The 26828-nt window shown below is 41.1% G+C and overlaps 1 protein-coding gene across 1 annotated transcript; it reads left to right on the forward strand.

Annotated features, from left to right (window-relative positions):
• Positions 1-9378: 9378 nt before the first annotated feature.
• Positions 9379-26312, forward strand: METTL14 (methyltransferase 14, N6-adenosine-methyltransferase subunit). The gene is made up of 11 exons (XM_030239544.2): positions 9379-9519; positions 9647-9735; positions 10476-10563; positions 14764-14844; positions 15216-15303; positions 17741-17831; positions 19311-19452; positions 20741-20833; positions 21536-21652; positions 23858-24068; positions 24905-26312. The coding sequence occupies exons 1-11, from the start codon at positions 9454-9456 to the stop codon at positions 25216-25218; spliced, it is 1380 nt and encodes a 459-aa protein (XP_030095404.1). The 5' UTR covers positions 9379-9453; the 3' UTR covers positions 25219-26312.
• The last annotated feature ends 516 nt before the right edge of the window (positions 26313-26828 follow it).

Here is a 26828-nt window from a genome sequence, read left to right on the forward strand (position 1 = left end):
GAACAGTCTGAGCACATGCACAGTTTGTCCTGCAGCTCTGGCACTTACAGGTGCCATGCAGAGAATCACTCTGATCTGCTTGACTGCTTTTATCACACTCGGAGGAAGCTCATTATCTCTGTGACTTCTGCCTCTGTCACATGTAGTCACAATCACTCAAAAGTTATTGGAAAGAGCAAAGACAAAGCCAGAGTTACAGACTGTGGTCTGGAGAAGCTTGATTCTTTCGGACTTAAAATGGACACTCACACTTAAAATAACAGTAAAAAAATGCTTTGAGGGTGGACTATACCTTCACATATTTAGAAACAAGAAACAGAGCTTTATTACTCTGATATAGCTTTAGAAAGATGCCAGATATTAAATGCTCTTAGCGCATTTAGCCACCTTAAAAAGTGTTCTCTCTGCTGTACAAAACTGTTGAAGACTCATTCACAAATTTAATTGCTTTTGAAAAAGGAAATGCAAATGAATAAGGAATTGCAAATAAAAAGGAAAGCAAAAATATGTTTTCTTATTTAGGAAAATAGGCAACTAGTTCTTTGGAAATGTCAAAATCAATCTGGGTGTTACATATAAGTTGGATTATGAAATTACAGCATCCAGCTTTTCAGGAAAAAAAAGGCAAAAAATGCTGAAAATCACAAATCTGTGGAAACTGCAAGTTAAACTCCTGCTGCAGCATTGGGGGATTTAAAGTCAGTAATCTGTTTTTAACAAGGCCTGTTAAGGCCTGTTATTTTTATAGGAAAGCAAAGGCTTGTTATGGTCTTTTGGGATTGGTAGGGAAAACAATCCATTAAAATGACATTACAGTGGGTGAACTGGCTCCAGGTGAAGCCCATTCCCGATTTTGCAAAATGGTTCCAATACTTAGTCTTGGTATTTAGCTTGTTTTGACAGCAGTCCCAGAGACCAACATTCATGACCAAGGCTGGGGAATCTGTGCTGTGCACTGGCAACTTCATGAAAGCAGTTGGAAATCATTTGCCAATTTAGTTTCTGTGCAATTCCACAGGATTGGCTGCTTTTTTCTCTACTGATTTTTGATAGTGCCAACACCAAACTGTTGATAAAACAAATAATAATAAATAGTTCATAGTTATGAATGGATCTCACTACTTCAACACCCCCTGCTCCCCTCATATTTCATGCATAGATTCCTTAGGTTACCCAAGAAATGGAAATAATGGAAATAGTCACATAATACAGAGCAGTGTGGGTTATTCATAATATGCAAGGCTTTAGAGGAAACTTACCCAAGAGCTTCCTTCATCCTAATAGCTTTATAAAAGCACTTGATAGTTCTTCCCTGTGGCTGGCTCTGATTTTGCATCATGTGAGGATACAGGTTATTAGAGGACTAATTTTCAATGAGTTGTTTGTGTGAATAGGTGAAAATATCTCATGTGTGGGTTAACCATGCAGAAATAGTAGTCCTGCATTTCAAAACATGTAATATCCAGCATTTAAAATTCCGCTGGAGAATCAGTCTAATTCTGCTGCGATTTGAATCAATAGGAAAATTCACTGATTAGCCTCTTCCTGTGTTCAGTAAAGCTGCTTACCTTTATTTTTGAGTCACTCATGCAGTGTGCTGTCAGCAGAGATTTTAGAAAAGCTGAGCACTTCCAGCTGTTGATGGAATTCAGTTAAAATACTGGTGACAAGTAAAGGCCTGACTCAGCCCTGTCTCACTGCCACTGATAGCTCTATCCAAGGTACTCTCTTCTGCATGCCCTCCTGCCCACTTTAGCATCAAGCAGCAGCACAGATGGGACAGCTCAGACCAAGGGCTGACTTCAGGCACAAAAAATTCCCCCAGGAAAGAAGTACAAAGCAGAGAAAATGTAGTCAAATACCCAGGCGCAACAATGAAATTATTTCCTTACTGTCTAGCTAATAATGTTGTACTTTTTTTTTCATAAAATTAACTAGGCTGGGGCAAATAGGTCAAGTGCTGGAATAAATGGAAAAACTTCTACACATGACCTAGTGGGCACTGGGTGAGATTAAACACCAGGCTGAAGTCAGGACTAGGAGAGGAAGCAAGGCTTCACACAAAGGAGACTTCCATGTACAAAATGAGCCATGGAACGGGTGCCGAAATGAGTCATCATTTTTAGGATGTAAGTCAGCGCTCTTATAAAATAATTTTATTCATTAGTGTCATTCTTTTTAACTACATGGTCGGCAGAAATTTGAAATGCTGCCAAGTCTGACTCAAAATTAATTTGGGTTTGTGCTTATGTGGAAGAAAATAGGCCTTTTGTCCATAACTCCATATAAGCTCCATAGGGTGACCCTGCATTGCACAGGATGTAGCTGAACAGCCGGTAATTGATGAGGTTTCCATTAACACATGACACAGTGTGCACAGTAATGACATCACAGGAAAAGCTTTTTTAAAGTGTTAATTACTTTTTGTACAAGGGGCCGAGTTCGTATTATAAGGGAACAAGGAACCTGTTTTCCTGGAACAAGGCAATAAGAAACTTGATTTCCCAGAGGAGTTCAATGCACAGGTGTATATGTGCTCAACACTGGGCTCCACAGACACGACAAAGTAACTGCAGTTAAAATGGAAAGGTTTTAAACCGGTTTCTGTTGCAGGTGTAAAGCAGGTGACAGGAGTACTGGGTGTAACACTTTGGAGCTCTGGAGACAGGATGTGTCCATGGCGTTGCTACTGTTTCAGCAGCACCCAGGGACGTGCAACTGGCACAGCATATGGGCCTGTTCGTGCACTCCCAGTGCTGTGGGGTTTGAGTCTGGTTTGACATTGCTTCCCTGAGCAACCTCCAACTCCTTATGCTCCTCTCACAGAAGGAGCATTCAGCAGATCCCAAGTGTGCGGTGCCATGTGGCAGAGTGGGGAGTGAGAATGGAGTGTAAGAGCAGGAGAGCCCCAGCCTGCCTGTGGAAATACAGCAGAGGTGCTGCTTTATCTCCTGATGCTCGCAATGGCAAGTAAAGGCAGCGTCCCATATGTTGCAGTCTGTTAACTGGGTGAAAGGGGAGGCTGTGTAGCCAGCCTATAAATAAGTATATTTAAAGAGGCAAGAATATGCCAAGGAGGATATTTGTAAGAAATGGTATAGAAAATCACATTTGTTAACGAACAGGCTTAGTGGAGTTTTGCTAAGAAATAGAACTTCAGTTCCAAACCTGACTACCCTGAGCCTATGTGAGATCTGGTAACTGAGTCAGTCCTTTAAGGGACAGAAAATGTGAAAAAAAATTTATAAATTCATCATAAAACTTGCATTTTGGACTCTTTTTCATATAGAAGGTGGCCTTGCAAATGAGTCAACATTAGGTAAGCCTGCCACAGAGCAGGATTAAGCCTTATTTATACACAGCATCCCCTGTCATTGAGGACAACTGGTTCACAGAGCTGAGATATATGACCTTCTACAATTTCCTCTGACATTCACGTGTAGAAGGTTCCCTGAGGTAAACAATGCTTTAGAAATGTACTTGTTTAAATAAGTTCTTCTCTCACAAACAATCGAGGTAGTTCCCTCCAATGATTTATGTCTGGAATGGTAGCATTTGTCTTCTATTTGCTCAGAGATAAATTTCTCAAAACATTTCTTAATAATACCTGTTTCAGAATTCTGCATTTCACCGTTGTGAAGTATAAGTGCAGTGAAAATCCCACACTACAGAAAGTGAGGCAGGCAGGGCTGGTTTGTGGTTTTGTCTTCCACCTCACCCAAGTCCCACCTTCCCATTAGCAGCGGTGGAATGAGTCATTTCTGCTGTTTGCTACACTATCTCCAACAGCAACACACAGAGAGTCTATAAAGACTTTTTTTTCTGCAGAGTTTCAGAGGGATGCAGGAATTCATTTAATGCTGAGCTACATATGTGCCATGATCCTTGGTTAACATTAGCCAAATTTAATCCCATCTATTTTATATAAATTTGTTTTCTGAGAAAGACGGAGGCTTCATTCTCTCTTCGTTCTCCTCTCTCTTAATAGTTTTGGATAAGAATATTATTATTATTTTTTCAAAGGAACACATATTCTCATACTTACTGAAGGGAAAGCCAAAAAAACAGTTTATAGTTTCTTGACTCAGGGAGACTGGGATTTATTGGTTTGTATTGAAAGCATGAGGACTAATTTCAAATTGTCTTTTGTTTTACTTGAATTATTTGGGAAGTGTAACTGTTAAGGAGGGGAGTATATTGATGAGTGTTTATAATCCGTGGTCTCTTGGCTGCATAGGTTAATAATTCCATTGAAACCAGTGAATCTTCTCATGTTAGTGAGAAGATAATGTGCATTATCAATACGTGCCTCAGTTTGCCCATATTGATACCATTTAAAAAAATACAGGTCTCAGTAGTTCCTAGTTTCCTTTCACAAATATATGCAGAGCTGCAGCAATCATTTCACACATTGATTGCTCTAAAGTGATGCACAAAGATATACTTGGTATTTGTGCCCCCTTTCAACAATGTAGTTGAAATTTTACAATGCAGACAGATATGCTTTAAAATAAATAAGGTGGAGATCCTGTGTATAGTTTTGAGGAGTTTCTGTACCAGGTGGGATCAGAGTTACCTCTGCACTATTGGATTATGTCTCCTGTAGTTAGACCAGCACTGGTATTGTGCCAGTGACAGACATTGGCACTTAGATTGCCTTATTCCCAGAGAGTGCAGGTGGGAAGGGTGACGGATGACAAGGGCGCAAAGCAGGAAAGTTCCACTGCTGGAACTACTGGCAAAACAAAGAGCTTTCTTATAATCATCATTGTTGGCTAAATCCTCCCTTATTCATCTTCACTTCTGACTTTCTTATCTCCTCAGATCCCTCTTGTCCTATTATTGATTTCCCCATTGCTATTTCCTTGATAATCTAATGGCTCTGTGGGGTTACACATTCCAACTTATTTTTTTTCATACTTAGCCATCTCAGCTGACATAATGATACATCAAGTAAAAGGAAAAATGAAAATTAAGCCCATTGGATTATGAAGAACGCTATTTTTTCTATAGGTACAGCTATACAAAACATAGATAGCGACTTCTGTTTTCATATTGATCTGCTTAGCACCCCATTTATTTTTTGAATAAGTGCTGAATAAGTACGCTACACTCTACTTTATTACTTTAAACTTTTAAACATTGTTATTTTACACAATACCTCCTAATGGTAAATCACTAAATTCTACCAGACCAAATGTCCAGTTGTCTGAAGCAGAAGTACTGCTAACTTGATAATTTATAAAATTTCAAACCTCTCCTTGCTTTATTATGATCATTACTCTGTTTTGGAACCAGGTCTTGGAATGTTGCCATTAGTTTCAGCAGAGCCTTCATTTAGCCCTTAGAAATTAAGTAAGTAATTTGTGTTGGGAGCAGTAGGAGGTGGACTTGCAGTTTGAATCATAGGATCATAGAACACCACGTGAGAAAAGATCTCAAGGACCATCTGATCCAAACTTTCTTGGCAAAAGCACAACCTAGACAGGATGGTTGAGCAGTCTTAAAAGTGTCCAATGTTGGGAAATCCACCACTTCCCTGGGGAAATTGTTTCAATGATGTCTAGTCCATGTATCCACTTTTTTTTTTATTTTTCTCTATATGGGTTTTTCTTCCTGAATTTCTCTCTTTGAATTTCCTAGGATCCAGGAAAAGTGAAAAACTCCTTTCTCAAAGATTTCACTACAAGCCATATTCTGGAGTAGCAAGAAGATAAACAATTAATTCAGGACTATATTTAAAAATATTTAAAATATTTTGTACAAATAACATGCAGATGGAAAATAGCCCATTCAGTTAGCTGTGGAGGTGGCCTGGAGACACTAAATAATACTGAAAACTAAAGTACAGAGTATGTCAGGTAATAGATAAAGATGAGTTTTCTGGAATACGGAGACATCAGACACAAGAGGTTTTCAGTGTACAAAGCTGCCATATCCTGTCACATTCTGTGCAGAATCATTCAGTCTCCTTTACTGCCAGTCAGCACAAACAAACCAGCTCTGAGACAGAGCATGTGTACAAGTACCACAAGTAAACATAAAAATGAATGGGCTTGTTTTGCAAGCATGATGGGACACAGATTATGGCTGGAAGATAAAATTGGCAGTATAATTTTAATGTATTGTGTGAAAAACATGAGGAAAACAGGAAAGTGATATAATATTTTCTGATCTTGGTGCTTGTAGAGTTAAATCTGTAAGTTGGTGAACACTGAGATACATAGAAATACAGCTCTCTGATATTCAAAGCATTACCAATTCCCACTTTAATGCTTTGGTTTGTAACAGTAAAGCCAGGAGATGTCATGTCATTAGATCTGTACTGCCCTTGAGTGGATCAAATTCAGCTCAGTGGTAGAACAAATAATAACACTGAATTGTATAATCACTAGAGATTTACTCCTGCCTCACTAAGGGGGCAGTGTCTAAGTGAAAAGGAGTCAATACAAGGCTAGATGTAATGCAAGCTGCACTCCACCCTCTCTTCCCGTGCTGTATTTTAAGGTATATACACAGACATTTCTGTTGAAAAGCATTCTCTGAATGTGGTGAGAAGCCTATTGCCTGATCTCCAAATGAAGTGGGACTGGAGGGAAGAAATGTAAAAAGGCAAAGTCTTACCTTTTGCAATACAAATTAACACACACTGAATTTGTAGAGTAGAATAAATAGATCAGACTGTTATGTGGATATTTTATCATTTTTTAAACTTTTGTGTGCAAGTCACTTATTCTTGCTGACAAAGTAGAATGAAATATGATGCCATTCAAAAGCAAAGGAGCTACAGAATGTCTTTGAAATTTCCTGTCAATGGTCACATCCGGGTATGATCAGTGGGTGCAGGGGCAGCAGCTCCAACATCAAGGCTCTATGTCTATCACCAAGGACATGTCCGAGGCTGGGTCAAGTGGCAGTGCAACTTGATCTAGGTGAAGTGGGAAATCACAGCACATGCCGGGCAAATTATCCACAGCCAGTGGCAGTTTATGAAGGCTCTGTTTTGGCTGGATGCTTGTGGGCTTACTAAGGACAGGCAGTACCGGCTTGATAGACACTCTGCTGCTACTTAGTTCCTTCCAAGAGATTTTTTAAACTAAATTGGAGCTGCTACAGTGAGCTTGTGCAGATTCATGGGTGGGGTGTTTTTGGAATAGGCTCATTAAATGGGATCTGCCTTCTGGCGGGACACAGCCTAAGGCAGGGGTACAAAATCAAGCGGTGTTGGGATACTGTCACTTGTTCAAAATAGGCTCCAATATTGAGGTAATAATTTATAAAGACATTGCTAAAGAGGTGATCTAGGTACTTCATTGAAAGCATGGGGGAAAGGTACATTAAATAAGAGTGTGATGTTAGTCCATGCTAACATCTGTTTTTCTATTATAAAACGTTCTTATATTTTATGTTTTTCAAATCATCCTTTTTGAGTTAAGAGACAAACTTTCTCATTTCATCTATTTGATCCATTTGGTGCTTTTAGTTTATTAATTTATTTAGCATCTAATAGGGCACAAAGTAGTTTGAGTTTTGTCATGTGAAGAACAATTAAAATGAGAAAACAGTGCTAAATTAAGCCATTTGTGTCTAATTCTGTGTAACTTCTACAATAATTTCTACTGATACAAAATAAGTAGCAGTTTTTGCTAAATGGAGTAGTCTAGACTTGAATATATGTCAGTGTAACACAACTCCCAAATGGGTGCAAAATTGTGTCATCATTTGTTAGTGTTTTATAAATACTTTATAATGCTGCAAATGGTTAAGCAAAGTTAGGCAGAGAATATCTGCTTCTTGCACAACTACCTGATGTTGGAAGTAGATACAAGTAGGCTGGAGGGGACAGTATTTTAATTCAAAATTATCACAACAATAGAAATAACTAAAAAGATTGAATGTGTGTCAGAAAAGAGAAGTGAAAGGTAATGTACTCAGGGATAATCAGTTACATAAAAATAGGATGTGGAAACAATTGGCTTCATAAACATGAAGAAAAAATTCTGGATAATGGATCAGAGCTGATGGCCGTTCCACCATTAGACCAGTGATAATTCTGTCTGGTACTTACCTTAAGTGACCACAGCATGCACAGAGGAGCAGAAAGGTATGGAGCATTCTGCAAAAATACAACTTTTTTGTTTTGAAAGAGTGCATCTTCATAGCCATTAATGTTTGTAAAGATCAGCTCATCTTAGCAACCAGTTCTAAAAATGGAGTGCAGGCTCCCACAAACCTCATCAGATCACATCCAGGAGGAAGTGATTTTGTTACTGTGCAGAGGCTTCTACTGTATTCATTACAGCCATTAATATCAAAGCAGTGTACAGTAGCACAAGACAGCTACTGAGCATCTCTTTCCCCATAACATTTCCATAGATAGGACAGTATAACTAGTAATGTATTCCCTAAGGAAATTTAAAAAACAACTTTTGGTATTGTAGAGTTTTAACATTTCAAAAGCTCCCTCATATTTCTAGGATATTGTATCACTGAGTAATGTGATAGCTGCAAATGGTTTCTTTTTGTATTAGTCGGGGCTTCTTTCATTTCCTTCTCTTCATGCATCTTTCTGTTTTCAGTGTGACCATGTGACTTGCATAACGTCATTGTCATGTACGCAATATAAAAAAAGGGAGAATAGGCACAGATTCAAAAAAAGGAGAATAACCTCTTGTATCACTAGGTGTGTCATTATCTGGCACTCAGAAACTAGCAGAGGAATGGCATGCTGGGTGTAGCACCGACCTGAGTGTCACTTCACGGCTCTTGCTGCCCACATCACTGGCTGTGGCAATTACGGGAAGAATTGGTCTGTGTCAGGAGAGCAAACATCAGCATTAATTATAACGGTGGGATAATTTGTAATGTTTCTTTATTCTTTTGTTAAGTTTTGTGAGACAGTATGGACTGACATTTACTGCAGGCCTTTATTTCCATCTTTATTCTTCACTGCATTCTGAATACTTCTCAGAAAGTCAGCATGAAATATGGATTAGATACATGTCTAGACAGATAGTACAGAGGAGAGGGGAGACAGGAGGAAGAAGGAAAGACACCAAAAATGAGATGAAAAGAGTTTCAAAGATTCTCTTCCCTCATAGCGGAAGTTTCTAAAGGATCAGAAGATGAAGCAAAGCATGAAGGTTAACCTACGAATAACCACGCTGGATACTGGAATTGGATATAAAGGACGTACTTTAGAAAAACCGAGCAGTGCTTAAGTGGTCACAGCTGTGACACGGCCTGAGCCGGGTGTCGCCTCAGGGGTGGTCCGTGCACTGCAGCGGCTGAGCGAACGTGAACTTGACATCTACACCTGAACATCGCCAGCACCCCACGGAAACCGGCGGTGCGCTGGCACCGGGATTTCCCCGCGGGCATCGCTCGGCACGGAAGTGACGCGCGGGCGGGAAGTGACGGCGGCGGGAGCGCGGCGCGGGGCCGGTGCGGGCCATGAACAGCCGCCTGCAGGAGATCCGCGAGCGGCAGAAGCTCCGCCGCCAGCTCCTGGCGCAGCAGGTACGGCCGGGAGCAGCCGAGGCACCGGGGGCTGCGGGGGCGAGGGCGAGGGCCCGGGGCGGCCCGCGGGCCCTGTGCGGGCCGGGACTGGGGTGGCCGCGGCGTGACTTTGTTTCCCGCTGTGCAGCTGGGGGCCGAGAACGCGGACAGCATCGGCGCCGTGCTCAACAGCAAGGATGAGCAGCGGGAGATCGCGGAAACCAGGGAGACCTGCAGGTCGGTATCGGAGGGCGGTGGCTGTGCAAAACTGGGGGCTCGATAGGAGAACAGGCCCGGCAGGTGCCATGAGATTGCACTCGGTAAAAGGAAATTCAGTAATTAGTCAAATCAGAGCCGCCACTAAGGCGAGTAGGGTCTAGTTATACTCCCTTCTAGGAGCAGATTGGAAATGCAGACTGATTTTTGTTTCTGGTGTGAAAAAACTACTGTGTAAGAAAACTGAGATCTGAATTGGGAATGGGCCGTCTGCTTGGGTCCCAGAGCCTTAATGCTTTTGCTAAGCACAGTTCAGGGCAGTTCAGTTTGAAAGTTCTCATGAAACTACGGCTATGTCTAGACAGAGCATCTACTGCTTATCAATTCTTACATGTGTGTGAACAGACTTAATTTTGTAGACAAACTGCTTTGGGGTAAAACAAGCTGTACCTTTTAGAACAGAAAAACAAGAAATGGAAGGGAATGAGCTTAATTCTGTAGATATACTGCATTGGTTAAAATAAGCTGTACTTTAGAGAACATAAAAATGAGAAAGGCAAGGGAATTACTCTTTTCAAGAGTTCTATTCTTAGTAAGTTGTGCTGAACTGAAATATACTGAGACAGGAATAGCTTTTCATGTATGATGTTTTGAAATAGTTTCAAATTTGCAACATGCAGACAAGGCATATTATCAAAGATTCCTGAACACTTTTCTTTGGAGACAGAAACTTTCTTATGAGGATTTTTGGCTCTTCATAGGGCTGCTTATGATACTTCTGCACCAAATGCAAAACGTAAATATCCAGATGAGGGAGAAGCTGATGAGGAAGAGATTGAAGAATATAAGGTAAGAGAAAGAGGAAAAAGTTACTTTTCTTTGGTGTTGTGTCCATGAGGTACTTAGAAAATTTGTGTGTATATTAAAATAAATGTGATGTGTATACATCCTTTAATATGTATGTTTCCCCAGTGACATCTCCCTTGATGCCTTCTACTGCAGAAGTGTAAGAGAGGGGACATAGATGGTTCACTTCAGGTTCACCTCAGGTGGTTCACCTCACGTGTGACCTTGGTGCATTGAACTGTACAGTCACCAAACCCCAATGTGTGGAGGCTTAGTTAGTGCTGCTCCTAGGAGGAGGCAGGCCTAGGAGTAAGTGCCCACAGGGAACAGCACTGAGCCATGGCTGGCTGTGGGACAAAGCAGTAAAATGTGCGTGTGCTTGGGGAAACACAGAAAGAATCTTGATCAGAGTTTCATTGTGTCAAAGGAAAAGTTGTGCAGTTAACAGCAGGCACAGGCAGTGGGATGAGACAAGGGAGGCTGAGAGTGTCTTCTGGCCCTTCTGTGCAGTGCCAAGGAATGCAGTTGTGGATGAGTGGAAGAAACAAGGGATCCTAAGGGATTTGGAAGTAAGAGGCTTGGTTTGGGATGTTCTTTTAAGTGTCCAAAATGTCCAGGAAGAGTTAGGTTAAAAAAGACAAACCAAAACTCCTCCATGGTCATTGAAGTGTCAAACTCTCAAGCCTTTCACTTTTCAAATGCTCATCCCAAAGCTATGTGACAGCTTTCTCCTCATGTGATGTTTTGGCCAAGATAAGAGATATAAAGAGCTTAAACAAAGGCATTATTATGATACAGCTGTCTTGATGATTTGGTTTGGGATCTGGTTGCAGCATATGACCTCCTCCCTTTTTTCCGTGTCCTAATAACCTTGTTTCTGTGGTTAAATCAAATCAATGTCAGTGTATTTATGAAATAGTTCAGTGTCTGCTATTCTCTTGGGTGAAATCATAATTTTTTAAATACAAAGCCTTCATCATGTTAAATTTGTGTTCAGGTTTGTAAATCTTCCTGTAATAATGTCTGCCTTTTATGCTACTAAACCAAAATGTTAATGTATGAGAGGATGGGTTTTGATGGTTGATGTTGAAAGTCTCTCTGTGAAGGAACAGACATTATTTTTAACATGATAAGTGTTAGTCTGTATATCCTGTTGAGTAAGGAAACTGTCACCATGAGGTAGACTGCTGTTTGTGAACCAGTGTTTTTATTCTTGCATTAGTGATCAATTAATTTTACTATTAATTGATTAATTGATAGTAAATAATATCAAATAATTAATTTATATTCATTTTAATATCAATTATTTTACTCTTCACAAGTACTTCTTCACATGGTTAAAGAACTAAATTTTTATCACCTATAAAGTATATGTGGACATGTTACTTGGGTTGGCAAAGTATGTGAATCTTATCATTAAGATTTTCTTAATCATTATGGAGAAGACTTACCCTGAGGTGAGCTGTAACCATTTGCAAGTGGCCAGACTTTTTCTATATTGTTGAAATGGAAGAATATTTTAATAGCAGTAGCTCAGACAAAATTCAGTCTAGCAGATGAACAGACTTAAGAAACTTGAAACCCCAGAGTAGAACATCTATTGTGGAGTCATCAGCTGTTTGCTGCAGCCATTGCTAATTCCCTATTGGCAGGGAGATAAGAAGAGTAAAATTCCCTCTGCATTTTCCTGGGCTCTCTGAGCCTGCTTAAATTTAGTCTTCTAATGTGAACTCGTACAAAAATCTGGATCCTTAAGGTGTCAAACCCTATTGTATTGTGTTTAATGCAACTCAGACAAAAGCAATAATAGACTTAACTAGAACTGTTGTGGGCAAGTTTTACAAGTTTGCCAGTTCTGTTCAGAAAATCAGAGCTATTTCTGATGTGAAGGGACTTGTGTCTATACCCCTGACTTGCGGTGTTGGGTTCTAAGTGATGGGATCAGGTAAGTCTTCTGAAATGATTTAAAATTTTTGTGCCCTGACTTCACATTTGGTGGAAATGAATGTGCCCTCAAAGCTGTGTGGGAGCAGTTTCTAAGATAAAAGGTGAAGTATTTTACTTTACTCAGCCATGTAGGAACATCTGATGCAAAAAAAAAAAAAAAAAAAGAAAAAGAAAAAAAGCAATGTGTTTTAATTTTGGTGGGTTTTTTAAAATTTCTGTGGGTCTATTTTTTGGCTTTTCTGTAGAATAAGTGTGACTTTATAGTGGTGGTTCTTCATAAGGCTCAGGCTGATGTGAGGACAAAGGGCAGCACTCACTTCAGTCTGGCAGATTGACTCTGGTCTTGGAGCCTGGCTCTGCCTTGCCAGCCTTGAGAGGTGGGTGATAGGGAAGAGATGCACAATTGGAAAAATGAATAATGGATGTTTTCAAGTCAGAAGTTCAGTTGAGGTTTTGGTGAGCTTCTAAAATACTCCTTTCTTGTGGAATTGTAACTGTTGTCCCAGGGTTAGTTGAGCTCCCTGATCTGTACTTGGAGGTGAGATACAATGGGATTAGAGTCTGCTGCCACTGTGAGGTTTTTCACCACCCTCTGGGAGCTGTGAGTGCTGCTCCACCTGTTGCCTTGCCCAGGTGATTTGACTCCATTGTTTGAACCTGTATGAGTGTCTGGTGTGTGGAGTACAAAACCGCTTGTGGTTCTGTTTTGCTGTCTGCCAGCCTAATTTGAGACTGCCCTGTTCTGCTTTGTCGGTGCAGGCAGAGGCCTGCGGGCTTGGGATGCTTCCATGCCATTGTTGTGGAGGCTGAAGAAAGCTTACTTGGTTGAATCATGGATTCCATCTATCTCCAGTCATTTGAAACAAGCTATGTTTGAATATTGTGGGGTGTTTCTGTTTCCCTAACTCAGCAATGCTATAGCAGATGCTTTGGAAAACCCAGATAATAATGTACAGGAGCCTAGTATCTTGTGTTACTGGTGGTGTCATTCTGTCTCTGCTGTGACTGTGTCCTCTCCCTTTGAAAGTTGGTGTTGTGGGCTTTTGTTTGTGGCCACAAGACTCTTTAAACCAATTACAAAGGCACCAAGAGAACTGGGATCGCTTGGGTATCTAACTGGTACTTGTCATCAAAAGGACAAGATTTAGAGAAAGATGAAAGAGGGAAACAGGTGTAACTTATGATGGCATAAGCAGTTTTTAGTAAAACTCAAGCTTTCAGCTTTCTTTTTGGCCTGAATAACACTTGCTGCTACTTGTCTATACATTTCTTTTCCTTGCAAACTCTCTTGCTGTTTCTGATTGTAATATTTTTTTTTTTTGATCTGGTTAGACAAGCAAAAAGACTGTGTTACCTCTAAGTTCATCACCTGAATAGGGAAGGGGAAGCTGTGACCTGGTTATCACATCAAGCATTTCAGAAATCGGTCCAAAGCTCTACCTTGGAAATAACAGAAGCTCACTTGAAGATTTCAACATTTAGAGGGATCAAAATTGGGAGTGACGACACTTAATTTTTTATTCTGCATTCAGACAGCTTATGTTGCATAGGGGAAATACAGCTGTAATGATATGGCAGATGTTATCAATTTAGTAGTTCTTAACTTGTACTTCTGTGTTCTATAAATCTATATACTGGGTTGATCCAGGATCAGTGGGAAGGCAGGAATTGATGTGAAGTGAGTCTCTCTTGAGTTTCTGTTCTCTCCGAGTTCTGTGTTGGATGTTCAGAGAGGGTTGGTGTAACAGACCTCTGAGTCCCAGAAATCTGTTGAATGAACAGTTAATGGCTCTCTAGATAGTTTTAATGTAAATTCTGGGGCTATAGAACAGAAATGGTAAAGTTACATTTAAGGACAGTCCAGGTGCAATACTGACTTGTACCATGAGCTAGTTCTTCAAAGTGTGGACTTGGCTAAGGCTGGGAAATAAGAGATGACTGTGTGGATATAAACGCTCAGAAATTCTGCTGCAGAATAGTATCAACAAAATATATACTTTCAGTCCAATGTAAAGCACCTTCAGTGGCTGCAAGTGAAGGGCTTCTTACTTTTTTCTTTCATAGGCCTTTCCCAGTAACACTCCTTGTTAGTGAGAGAGGTGCAGACATTTTGGGGAATAGGTAATTTTTTTTCCCCACTCAAACAGTGGAGCTGTTTGCAGACAGTCCATTTCTCCTTATGATCTGCTTCTTAAGGAAAGGACAGAAACAGCTTGATCTTGTGTGCACACTTGTAATACCTGCTTTATTTCCAAGGATGAAGTAGAGCTGCAGCAAGATGAAGAAAACCTGCCCTATGAAGAAGAGATTTACAAAGATTCCAGTACCTTTCTTAAGGTGAGCTGCTTTTGCAATTGGATGTGTAGTCAAAGCTGGCCTAGTCGTCTTAAACTGTTTCTGCAACTGATGGGATCTGAAATAGAGCTTTAAAGGCTGGAGTAGGGGCTTGGAACTCACAGGTACAGAAGTTGTCTGTGACAGATCTGACTGTAACTGGTGTTTGCATCATTCTGAGGCACCTCGCAGTGGGCTCCAGGAATGTGGGCCTGGTTTGGAGCTAAAACGATGGTCTTGACCAGTGGAAATGATAAGGGCATGTTGAAAAGATAATCTGCTCCTTTCTCATTTATCAGACTAACACATACAATGCGTCTGTGTATGTCCAGTTATCTCCTGTTGCTCTTGCTGAACTTCTTCCTATTCTCCAGGGCACTCAGAGCTTAAATCCACACAACGATTACTGCCAGCACTTTGTGGATACAGGACACAGACCCCAGAACTTCATCAGAGACGTTGGTATGTCACAGCCAGGAACTGTTTGAAGATGACTCATTTGATTCAATAGCACTTATTTTTCTTCCCCTTTTGTAATTCCTTGCAGTTTCTGAGAACTGTAGATACACAAACTCTTACTAGTTTTTTTGTCTTAGTGTGCATACCTATCAGTATAGGCATCTGCATGAATGGTTTTGTTTTCAGTTACTTAGGAGGTAATTTTTCCCAAGACTGTTCTTACCCTTGGTTTTACTTCAAAATATTTCACCAGGAAGATTTTTTTTTCCAATCTAAGCTATTTTGATTCCAGAAAGTAGATGAGTTTAATGAGGAGATCTTGAAACCTCTGGCAATTTACAGTTCAGCTGTGTACTGGGCTGTATTGCCTCTTAAGCATGTCAAGTATGGGAAATAATGACATTTAAGTCAGGAAGCAATATGGATAATATTTCTTAGCTAAATTAGGTAACTGCTGACAGCTCGTTAGAATGCCCAGGTGTAGAGGGCTTTGCATTTCAAGTTTATGTGTATCCAGAGATAGCTTACTACTGAAATGATGCTGCACTGGGCCTGAACTTAAACTTGCTAAAACTAAGGCACGGTTTGGTCCTGTTTCCCAGAATAGGTGCCTGGCATTTGGTTTCTAAAAGGAGCAGGACATCTCCCTCTGCAGTTTTATGCAACAGTTCTCTGTATTTTATCAAGTGTAAAATTGCCAAGGCAAAAAAACAAGGGGGTTTTCTTTTTAAATGGCAGCCCAAAGAGGTTTGATTTGCCTCCAGAGACTTTTACGTTACTCTTCTCTATATTTTGTGTATGATTCTGTGGAACATATCTGGATGTTTTTAAGAAAAATGGGCTGTTTTGACTCAATTGGATCTTTATGTCAAAAGCCCTTGGCCTTCACAGTTATGTACTTGAGGCAGTTCTGCACTCTTGTTGAAAATGAGTACAGAGAAACAGCAGCCCCTGTTGTGTGCCATGACTGCTGTGTAACGGATAGGGAAGGGACAGGAGAAACAGGCAGGTGTTGGTGGGGAGATAAACGGGAAAGGGACAGGACAGACAGGCAGGTGTTGGTGTGGAGATGAACACAGCAGCAGGGCCAGAGCCTTTAACAGGGCTGAGCTGTGTCAAGCTGTACATTGGTGAGCACATGTTTTCTACACCATGAGCACAATTCTGCTGAGGTGCTATGTGTTAGTGCACATGGCCCAAAGAAAAACAAGTGGTTCTAAGAGAACATCCAGCTGTATCCTTTTGATGTTGCTATTGGAAAAGAGGGAGAGACCCGTGAGTCTGGGTTTGGTTAGTTTGAGGGTTTTTGATTGAAAATTGTTTTGCGTCTATTGCTTAGCTGTTGCTGCTCAGGTGAATGTGACTAACAGTGGCTGGAAGCAGCACAGTGGTGGAAACTGGGAGAACACAGCAGTAGCTTTAAACTGTTACCTATGTCAGGAAAAGGATGAAAGTAACTTTTGAGTGTTTGATACACAAGTGGCAAGAGATAATAAAGGTTAGGTACTGAGAACTTCACTTTTATCATTGCATTCTTAGGACTGGGACTTAAGAAGTTTGAATTAAAATAAGGAGAGAGGTGAAGGGTTGGTGGGTTTGGGTGAAGTTCCCCCCCCCCCCCCAGTTTATTAGTACCATTCCAAGATGTACTTTTAAATGAACATGAAGCTGAAGCCTTTTAAGTAACTCCTACTTAAGCTGAAGTGATACTGCTTGGGAAGCAGGAATGAAATCCTGTTGGTTTATGCTGAACCTGCTGCTGGCAATAGCAAACCCATTGTCTCTAAGGGAGAAGGAAATATACTTCAAAGTATATTTTCCTTTTTACAATATTTGCTGCAAAAGATCTAGCGAGGGTTCTCTCCTTTGCATTCTGTGCACATGAAAGGTTAGAAAATTGACATCATAAAGCTAAATGTAGGAGCATGTGTTCAGATCTCCATGACTGCCACCACAGCACCAAATCTCAGTGTGAGGGTTGCCTCAGGGAACCACCCACACCCCAGGTGCCACTTTGGAAACAGTTGTCAAAGATTACACAGACTATGCTGTGAATGAAAGTTAATTAGATTCTAATAGACATTTATGGATGGGGTAAAACCAAAATAACTTCTTTCATTATCCCGGCACTTACAGTTTAAATGAAAGGTTGTTTCCTTATGGTAACAGGAGTTGTGAATTCCTGATCCACTGTAGTGTTCCAGAGAAGATCAGAGCATAGACACTGCATCAGTTACAGCCCTGATTAGCTGGGTGAGGGCAGGAGGCTTTTGTCAAGCACTGAACGAAAAACTGATCTAAAGGGTTTGCTTTGTTCTAACAAAAATTAAAATGAGGCTAAGTATTAACATTTGGACCTATTCAGAATACTGGACAATGCTTAATTGATAGAGATTTACTCTGTTAAGTAGTTGTTAACTTCATGTTTTCTTCTTCTTAGGGTTAGCAGATAGGTTTGAAGAATATCCAAAACTTAGAGAGCTCATCAGATTGAAGGATGAGCTGATATCTAAATCTAACACTCCTCCCATGTAAGTGTTCTTGTGGAAAAATGCTTTTCTTCTCCAGACCTGTTTGAAGTTAGCTGTCTGCTTTGCAAATCTCTATCTTCAGCACCTGCTTAGAATTTACATTTTCTCTTTCTGTCTGTGTATACAAATGAATCAATTGAAGGATAGAAGAATAAGATCACTCTGGTGTTGTTAGTTTAATCTAGATGTTTAATACAGTGTATAAACCAGATTTTCTTTCCAGTTTGTGATTATTTATAGTCTTTAAAGCTTTGATTTTTTAAAGAACAAATTGTCAACTGATATGGCTGAAGGCTTTAATTTGGGAACTAAGAGAATATCATGTGGTGGTAAATTTCACGTTATCATGTGGTTTATGATAACAAGAATTTTTTTATGCTTTAAAAAAACTGCCTCTTAATATAACAGCTTTTCTTGTAGCAGCTGGTTTTTGTACAGTGTTCAGCTATTATCTCAGTGTCCATCAATCACATGTTATTTTGGAGTTAAAGACCAAAATGTTTAGGCTGACTGAAAGTCATTTGTCCTTGTTTTTGCTGAATGTCAGATACAGCCTCAGTGTGCAGTGTGTTACTCCAGGGATTCAGACCTCTCTGAACTTTACCTTCTGCTTGTCATGTGCAGTAGTCTTGATGTGTACCACAAAAATCCACCTTACTTAATGATAGTCACATAAAACCCTATGAAATAGTTGTCTCAACAATTGAGTGCAAACTGCAAACTCAGCCTGCTCTTTTAAGCTAGGCATGTGTTTTGGTCATAAAGTACAAAAGGGGGAAAACCAGTAATCAAATGCTGCCTTCTGACAACACCAAGTACACATGGAATCTTTTCCACACACTTTTTGGGAAGGGGAAGGTGGTGGTCTATTGATCAGCTTTACTAAAATTAAAGGAATTTAGGGGAGGGCAGTGATAGAGCACTGAGTGGTGTGCAGCAGGTGTGAAGGAGCGTCCAAAGAGTGTGTGTGAGCATGTATTTAATAGAAGGGGGAGGGGGGAGGATTCTGCTTGGTACAGGAATAGAGAAATACACGTACACTACATAAAAAGTAACAATGTTTCCAGTATTTAGAATCTTTGGGATCATTCTGAAGATATGCCACTTTCCTAGTTAGCCAGGCAGTGAGTGTTGCTTCTGAAATGTTTATTATTATAGTCCACGGGTGTAAGAAAGTGCAGTGAGTCGGCACTAGGTATTGTTGTGCAGTCTGCACAGGCATCTGTTTCCTCTTTGCTACGTTAGCAAAAGCCTAAAAACTTTATTAAAGACTACTTAAAAACCACAATGCAATAGCATCCAGCCTCGATTAAGTGAGGATGTGTAATGGATCTCCTCTGGATTTAGAGCATTTGAGATGTACAAGCCACTCAGGAGACCCTGCTCTTAACTGGCTGCACAGAAGTGCTGTGTGGAGTGTAGTTCTCAGGCCACTGTTGCACCTTGTCTGATGCAGTCTGGCATCTTCTGTTTAAACAGGTATTTGCAAGCAGACTTGGAAGCCTTTGATATTAGGGAACTGAAGTCCAAATTTGATGTGATTCTCCTGGAGCCACCATTGGAAGAATATTACCGAGAGACCGGCATTACTGCCAATGAAAAATGCTGGACCTGGGATGATGTAAGTACCTGTTTTGCTGTGAAGAACATCTCATACATTTTTTTAAGCAAATAGTTTCAGGGTTTAATGTAGTAAATACAACTTTTTGTTCTCTCTGAGCCGGGCTGAAAACTTGAACTTAGTCATAATGGGTTTCCTCTCTGCCCTTACGTTCACTGAGCTTTCTCTTTGACTTTTGGCTGTTGAAATACTCAATGTCCTGAATTGAAAAGATTCCCTTGTTTCTTGAAATTCTCGAGATTATTAAGGCATGGTTTTTAATATGCTGGTCTTGTAGTAAAAAGTGCAGGTTAGTTTGCTTTACTGACATTCCCTCATTCTCCAAGTATTGATTGGGTAGGAAATTTTGATGGTCAAACCAGTAATAACCCCTAGAAACTTAACAAAATAGATAAACGTCACTTGTGGAAGTCTTTCTCTTGTATTTATTCAAAAATGGTGCCCGCCAGTGCTGCCCAGGGAAAAAACATTCCATCCTAACAGAAGAACTAGAGTGTGGGAGGCAGGACTCATCTTCCTAGTGTGGAGTTACATCCTCCTAGAATGGCTCCTACTGCATTATTTTTCCTCAGAGTGGCATTGAATGAAGCTTGATTTGATGTGTTAGCAAGTTAGAGATGAATCCTTTCAACTTGTGATGACTAACAGATGCTTTGCATCCGAAGTTCTTTCATCTTGAATGTTATTCATCTGCCATTGTTGAACCACTGTTCTCATAAATTCTGGCTGCTTTTCCTGAAAGTGAAAATGGAGAGAATGTCTTTGCTATTTAGTGATAGGAATTAAGCTGAGATTTGTAGGACGTCTTCACAACCTTCATGTAAGTGCTTACAGAGAGGAAAAGAAACAGAGTACTGTTGCTTTTGTATTAAATATTTTTGCTGACAGTGGAACGATAAAACAAAGCAGAGATTTGAGGAGGAGACCATATGGGTTGTATTGGTCTTTTAAGTCTAGAATTTCTTAAACTGGTAGAATTTCTGTTTGTGGTGGTTTCATCCCAGGCAGCCGCTTGCTCACTCCCCCACCAGAGGGATCAGAGAGAGATCCCTGGAAGGGTAAAAGCTGTAAAACTCAAACCTTGAGACAGACAGTGTAAGGGGAAAGCAAAAGCCATTCACACAAGCAAAGCAAAACAAGGAATTAGTTCCCTGCTTCCCTTGGGCGGCCCCCAGCTGTGCTTCCTGATAGTTTCTGTGACAATGCCTCAAGACTTGGTATTCTTCCTGATGCAACTGGTGATTTGTATTTAATTCAGAAATGCTTTTGTTGCTCTTATTATTACTAGATCATGAAATTGGAAATTGAAGAAATTGCAGCCCCAAGGTCATTTGTGTTTCTGTGGTGCGGCTCGGGCGAGGGTCTGGATCTCGGCCGAGTGGTAAGATGTTGTTTTAATTCAATTTATCAGGGACAGGCTGAAGAGTTTATTTTTATCTTTGACTTTTCCCTGTATGGAATTCTCAGCCCTAACTACAGAGGGTTGTTTAGTTACTGTGTTAGAGGATATGTGATTTTAAATGGCATTAACTGGTTACATACTGCAAATGTCCAGCTGAGTCATTGACTGTGTGAGGAAGCATAATTCCTTGGGCTTGTGGTTTGGCTGTATGTGTGTTGACAGAGGAGCAGGTTGCCAAGTTACAATTTTTTCACGGAAGTCTCAGTAGTTTTCTGCCAGAAATGTTCATGCTAGGAGAAGGGTCCTACTGTTTCATAAATTGGGATACAATTGTCATCTTTCTGCATGCCAGGGAAATGCTGCTTATCTTGGGGATGCTGCACTAAGAATTCCCAATTGGGTCCTGCCGTGCTGAAACATTGTTCATTTAGTTCAAGCAGTGCTTTCCATGAGAACAATTCACAGACAGCTGTTGAAGGGCAGCCTGTGATTAGTGATATCTTTGCTTTGGCTGTTTTCTGGTCTGAAGTTGGCCAGATAGACTGGGTTTGGTCATAGACAGGTTTGTAGTAGCTGGGCAGTCCTTGAATAAGAGAAGTCAAGGGCCTAAGTGAGTGTTCAGTTCAGGTCACTTGATATTTTTATGTAGTGTGAACTTTTTTATTTGTTTATAACATTTAGTGTCTGCGCAAATGGGGTTACAGAAGATGTGAGGACATCTGCTGGATTAAAACAAATAAGAACAACCCTGGCAAGACCAAGACTCTAGACCCCAAGGCTGTCTTCCAAAGAACCAAGGTAAAGGATTGGCTCCATCCCTCCTCGATTTCCATTCTGTCTGTCTGTGCTGGTGACACAGCCAGTGTTGGTGACAGGCTTTGAGAAAGCCAACAGGACGACTTCCAAGTTCTGTTCTGCGAAGTGCATTTTATGGAACTAAACTTAGCAATAGAATTTAACTAAAGTCAATGTCAAAAGAAGTATTTTAAATCTGTAGATTTTAACTGAATCTATTAATAAAAAATAACTATAGAAGATCGGCTCTTGGTTCTAAATGCACACAAAGTGTGCACCCAGAGCTGGGACCAGAGAGAAGCCTGGGGGAACCAGAGCATCTCCTGCCTTCCTGGAGGTGATGTTATAGCACAAGTGACAGAATGGGTCAGCTTGGTTTAAACCAAACTTTTTTGTTAAGATGCTTTCTGGAGGATGTGTATTGAAGGAGGTGCAGAGAAAAAAAAGTGTTCTGGTTTGTGACTCAAATGTCTGTTGATCAGAAACTTAGAGAAAGGTAAATGGGACTCATAAATAATTAGTTTGGGTATACGTGAGTGTAACTGGAAGTTTTACTGAGTACAGAGAGGTGATTGGCAATTTATTCATTTTAAGTTGTCAGTGAACCTTGGGACTCCTTCCTCATTCATTAATCATTCATTAGCATTAAACATCCTCAAGTCTGTCTCAAATTGGCTATTGTTAGGAGTATAAACTTCTCTTTAGTATATCTGGAATCTGACTTGCATTTACATTACTCTGGAATCTGTTTGAAAGTGTGTTGTATTAGTTATAAATATTTAAAAGTATAAATATTGTGTGTTTCTTGTGTATAGTATTGCAAATATGTGCGGTTTTCTCACAAGGGCAAGGTTAAAACTAACACAGGATCTGAGGGGACTTTATGTCTTTGTTTAGCACAGAAAAATAGTTTCTGGCATGGGGGAGTTCCTGTGTTTATCGAGCGAGAGTTGAGCTGAGGTCACTGTTTGTGATAAACACTGAAAATGGAGTGAGTTTGCTCTGACTAAACAAACACTGTTGCAAGCTGTGTTTGCCAGTGCTTAGAGCAGCAAATGTGTTCTGTTGTATTTGGCTGAGGCATCTTTCCAGGGATGTTCAGTGCTGTGCCACCTGTCAGAGAATCCCAGTATTTGTGAGTGACATACCGTGTGGTATGGAAGTACAAGGTTAGGGACAGTTCTCCTAAGGACTAGACTGAAGAGGCCTGGCTTGGTGGGTGATTGGCTTAGCAGTATTCTGCCTTTCCCTTAGGTAAATTCTAGGTCCAAACCCGTGTTGCATGAGTGCGATACCATCAGCATAGATTTGACAGGTCTGATGTTGTGCCTTTCATGTTTACCTACTAACTCTGCAAACCCTTTCCAAAATTCAGGAATGATTACGTTCTCTTGTCTGCAACTGTTTCCTGAGCCATCTGGTGGCGCTTAGTGAGTCAGAGCATTTGATCCTGGGGAACATCCCTTATCCAAGATTGATATTCCCAGAAACAGAGCTCTGAAATGAGTGTGTAGGAGCCTCTTTTCATCCTGGAACGATCCTCATTCATGGGTGCCACATATCACTCACTCAAATTGGTCTGCAGTGTTGTAGGGGAAAGGAAAATGATGGATGTTACAGCTCAAGAACACTTGTAATGCTGATGAGCTGCCTGAGAGTGTGATAGTGGTTGAGGGGTTTTATGCAGTGAGATCATCTAGAAAGGAATCTGAGGGGAATTCTGAGGGTCATTTTATTAACAGAGGTACAGTAGGAAAAAGTACATATTATTTCTGCTGCCTGTGTCATGACTGAAAAATTTTAAAGTTATTATATGACTAAAGCTAGGATCAGAATGCTAAGACAGGTATTAATAATAATTAATAACCATTCCTTGCTCTTGCCATCACGTTTTTCTCTTTTGCCTTGTGGAGATTTCTCAGCCTTTCCAGCCTAAATTTCTGTAATTGAAGAAGTCCACATAGCTGACTTCAGCCTTGATTTGAGTTTTACCACTTCATAGTGGAGTTTATCAAGCTTCAGCCTGAAGTACTGCTCTGCTTTGTTCTCACCTGGCTCCTTTTGTGGCTCCAGCTTTTCTGATCTAGTTCTTGTTTCAGACTGTTCTCTCCTGTAAGAGTGGAATGTGCTTAGAGCTGTCCTTGCTGTCCCTTGTGCTCACGTGGCACAGCAGTAGGTGTCACAGGTGACAGCTCTGTGTGTCTGCAGGAGCACTGCCTCATGGGCATCAAGGGCACTGTGCGACGCAGCACCGACGGAGACTTCATCCACGCCAACGTTGACATCGACCTCATCATCACTGAGGAGCCTGAAATTGGCAACATAGAGAAACCTGTGGAGATTTTTCACATCATTGAGCATTTCTGCCTCGGGCGACGGCGGCTTCACCTCTTCGGGAGAGACAGCACAATTCGACCAGGTAACTGCTCTGTTGTTTTGATCAAACAGTAAAATTCATTTCAGGGTTCTAAAGAGGTTTCCAGATGTTCATCACATGACAAACAGACAGCAGATCTGAAGGAAATAGTTTTTTGGTCTATGTGAAGATCTGTCAGTCACAGAAGTGTTGTTTACAAAGTTTATGAGAACTCTCATTTCTATAATTTGTCTAGAAGAGAGATTTTTTTTTACCAATATTTTTGCCTATCCATGTGCTTAACTCATCAGTGAGCATAACAAAATCCAGTTGAGATTCCTTTTCTCCCATACGTTTACACTTCTCAGAAAAGTAATTTCTTTTTCCAACTGATTTTCAACCCCTGTGAGCTTAGTGCTCTTGCCTGTGTCGGAAGTATCTCACAGCAGGTACTGCATCTGGCATGATGCAAAATGCAAGTACATGGATCAGGACACATTGTTCAGGTATTCCTTCAATGCCGCTGCCAGGGGATTCTCTATGTCAGTGTCTCACGGTCAGGTTACTCTGGTAGAAGTTGAGTATTTTTTAAAATCACTGTCATGGTGTAAGGACAAGTAAGAAGAAGGGGTAGGGGTTTGTGAAAGCACAGTGGGAATGTTGCCACAGCCATGTGTAATAAAACGTTAAAAAAAAAAAAAAAAAGGACAACAAGCCCTTAGAAATAACCAGCTGAATCCTAACTTTGCAGCAACTCTAGAGGTGACTTTTCATTCTATTCAGTGTAGGTGAGTGTTTCTACCTGTCAGTTGAGTGTTCATTTACTGGGAGAAGTTTCACTGTGACCTTGGAGCTTGAAGTTTTTTGTTGCTTCTGCTGACTGTGGTTTTGTTCCCAAGGCTGGCTGACGGTGGGACCCACCCTGACCAACAGCAACTTCAACGCAGAAACGTATTCCTCGTATTTCACGGCTCCCAACTCCCACCTGACCGGCTGCACCGAGGAGATCGAGAGGCTGCGGCCCAAGTCCCCGCCACCCAAGTCCAAGTCCGACCGGGGTGGGGGTGCTCCCAGGGGAGGAGGAAGAGGAGGGACTTCGGCAGGACGGGGAGAAAGGGGCAGGGAGAGGAACAGAACCAACTTCCGTGGTGAGCGGGGAGGCTTCAGAGGGGGCCGTGGAGGGACCCATCGAGGGGGCTTCCCCACCCGCTGAGGAGGTGACGGCTGCTTCCCCTGCCTACACCTTGTCTGGGAATCTTTCCTGTACAGTGAATTCCTCTGGGGACTCAAGCTAGATGACTTTTACAGTTGTTTTTGGTGTACACCATTCCAGTTGGCCTTGCAGGCTGGCACAGCTCCTCACCTGGCCATGTCCTGCATGGGCAGCACTGAGCTCAGAGCAGAGAGCACCAGCCCTTCACAGCAGGGGTAGGATGGAAATTACCCCCCTGCTCTCCACTTGGGAACCTTCTGAGGCGGAGACTTCTTTTTCAACTTCATTTTCTCCGAAACATGGATTCCTCCTCCATCGTTGGAGGTTTGGGTTTGGACTGACTTGCATTAATATGATGGAGCGGGCATGAAATGCAGTTTTGAATTGCATGGCCACAGCAGACTTGCTGTCTGTGTCTGTATTGACACCTATTTTAACTTCTCTGAAACCAAGGAGCAAATGAAATAAATAGAATTCTATTTTTTCTTATTTGATTTAAACTTCCCAAATTATTCCTGGGAAGAGGAAAAATTAGTTTTTAATTTGTGGTGTATATGCAGTCACCTGTCGTGTCAGTAGTGGGAAGAGTGGTAATTCTGTGCAGCTGTGTGTTGTCCTTCCTGGAAAGCACCGAGTTGTGCATTTATGTGCAGCCCAGAAGCTGTGCACAGGTCTGGGCTTCTCCTTGAGTGGGGATTTTCCCCCTGTGTGTGTATGTAACACCTTGTTCCTTGGGAGGGAAGAGCAGTGTCACTGCAGAGCGGTCCCGGAGACCTGGCTGGAGGGAGGATTGCACCCAGGAGGTGGTGTGAGGGTGTTGCACACATTTGAGCATGGCTCTTGCTGATCCAGTGCAGTCTGGAAAGTAAGTGACCTCCTTCCCTAGGTACCATGCCTGTTTTTAGCAAAACCACAACTCTGAGCTTCTGGTGCAGTTCTTGGTAGGCTGAACAAACCTGGCTTTTGATGTCTCAAGGTCTTAGGTGTGGGTTTTGGAAAACTGGCATTTAAGTCTGAATGTTTCTCCTGAAGCCCAGCTTTTAAATAACTGTCCTGTAAAGTAGTGGATTATTAAACATGTTTATCAAAGCTGATGTTTAAATATCTTAATATTTTGTGTGTTTGTTGTCCTTGAGGTTTTGGAATTGCTAAGTGGTTTCCCCTGGTGCTGTTGTAGACAGGAACTGTTCTTTTGATTTTGAAGATTATGGTGGGCTGGGGAACTCCCTGGCTTTGGTCATGTTTAACACGGGACTGCCGTAATGCCAATGGAAACTGCCTGTTGTTTACAGCTTGTTTTGTCCTCTGCCATATGTGCATATCTGTAGAGTGATTGGATTTGGGGAGTTTTAAAGTTGATGCTAAAGTTGAGGGGAGTTATAAAGTTGATGGTCATTGGTGAAGTCTGCCACGGGCTATATGGAACACACCTGAGAGAAGGTAAATGCACTAATGGGGAGACTTTTTTGGTGATTTATGCCATAATTATGTTGTTATTTGAAAAGTAAAGTCATTTTACCTTAGGACCACTGCTTTTGTGCCAGGGAAAAATATTTTCTTGCTTTTCAGTTAAAAGAAAATGTTAAAATGTTAAAATGTAGAAAATGTTA

This window comes from Serinus canaria, chromosome 4, assembly GCF_022539315.1.
Source record: "Serinus canaria isolate serCan28SL12 chromosome 4, serCan2020, whole genome shotgun sequence".
In the NCBI taxonomy this organism is placed as follows: domain Eukaryota; kingdom Metazoa; phylum Chordata; class Aves; order Passeriformes; family Fringillidae; genus Serinus; species Serinus canaria.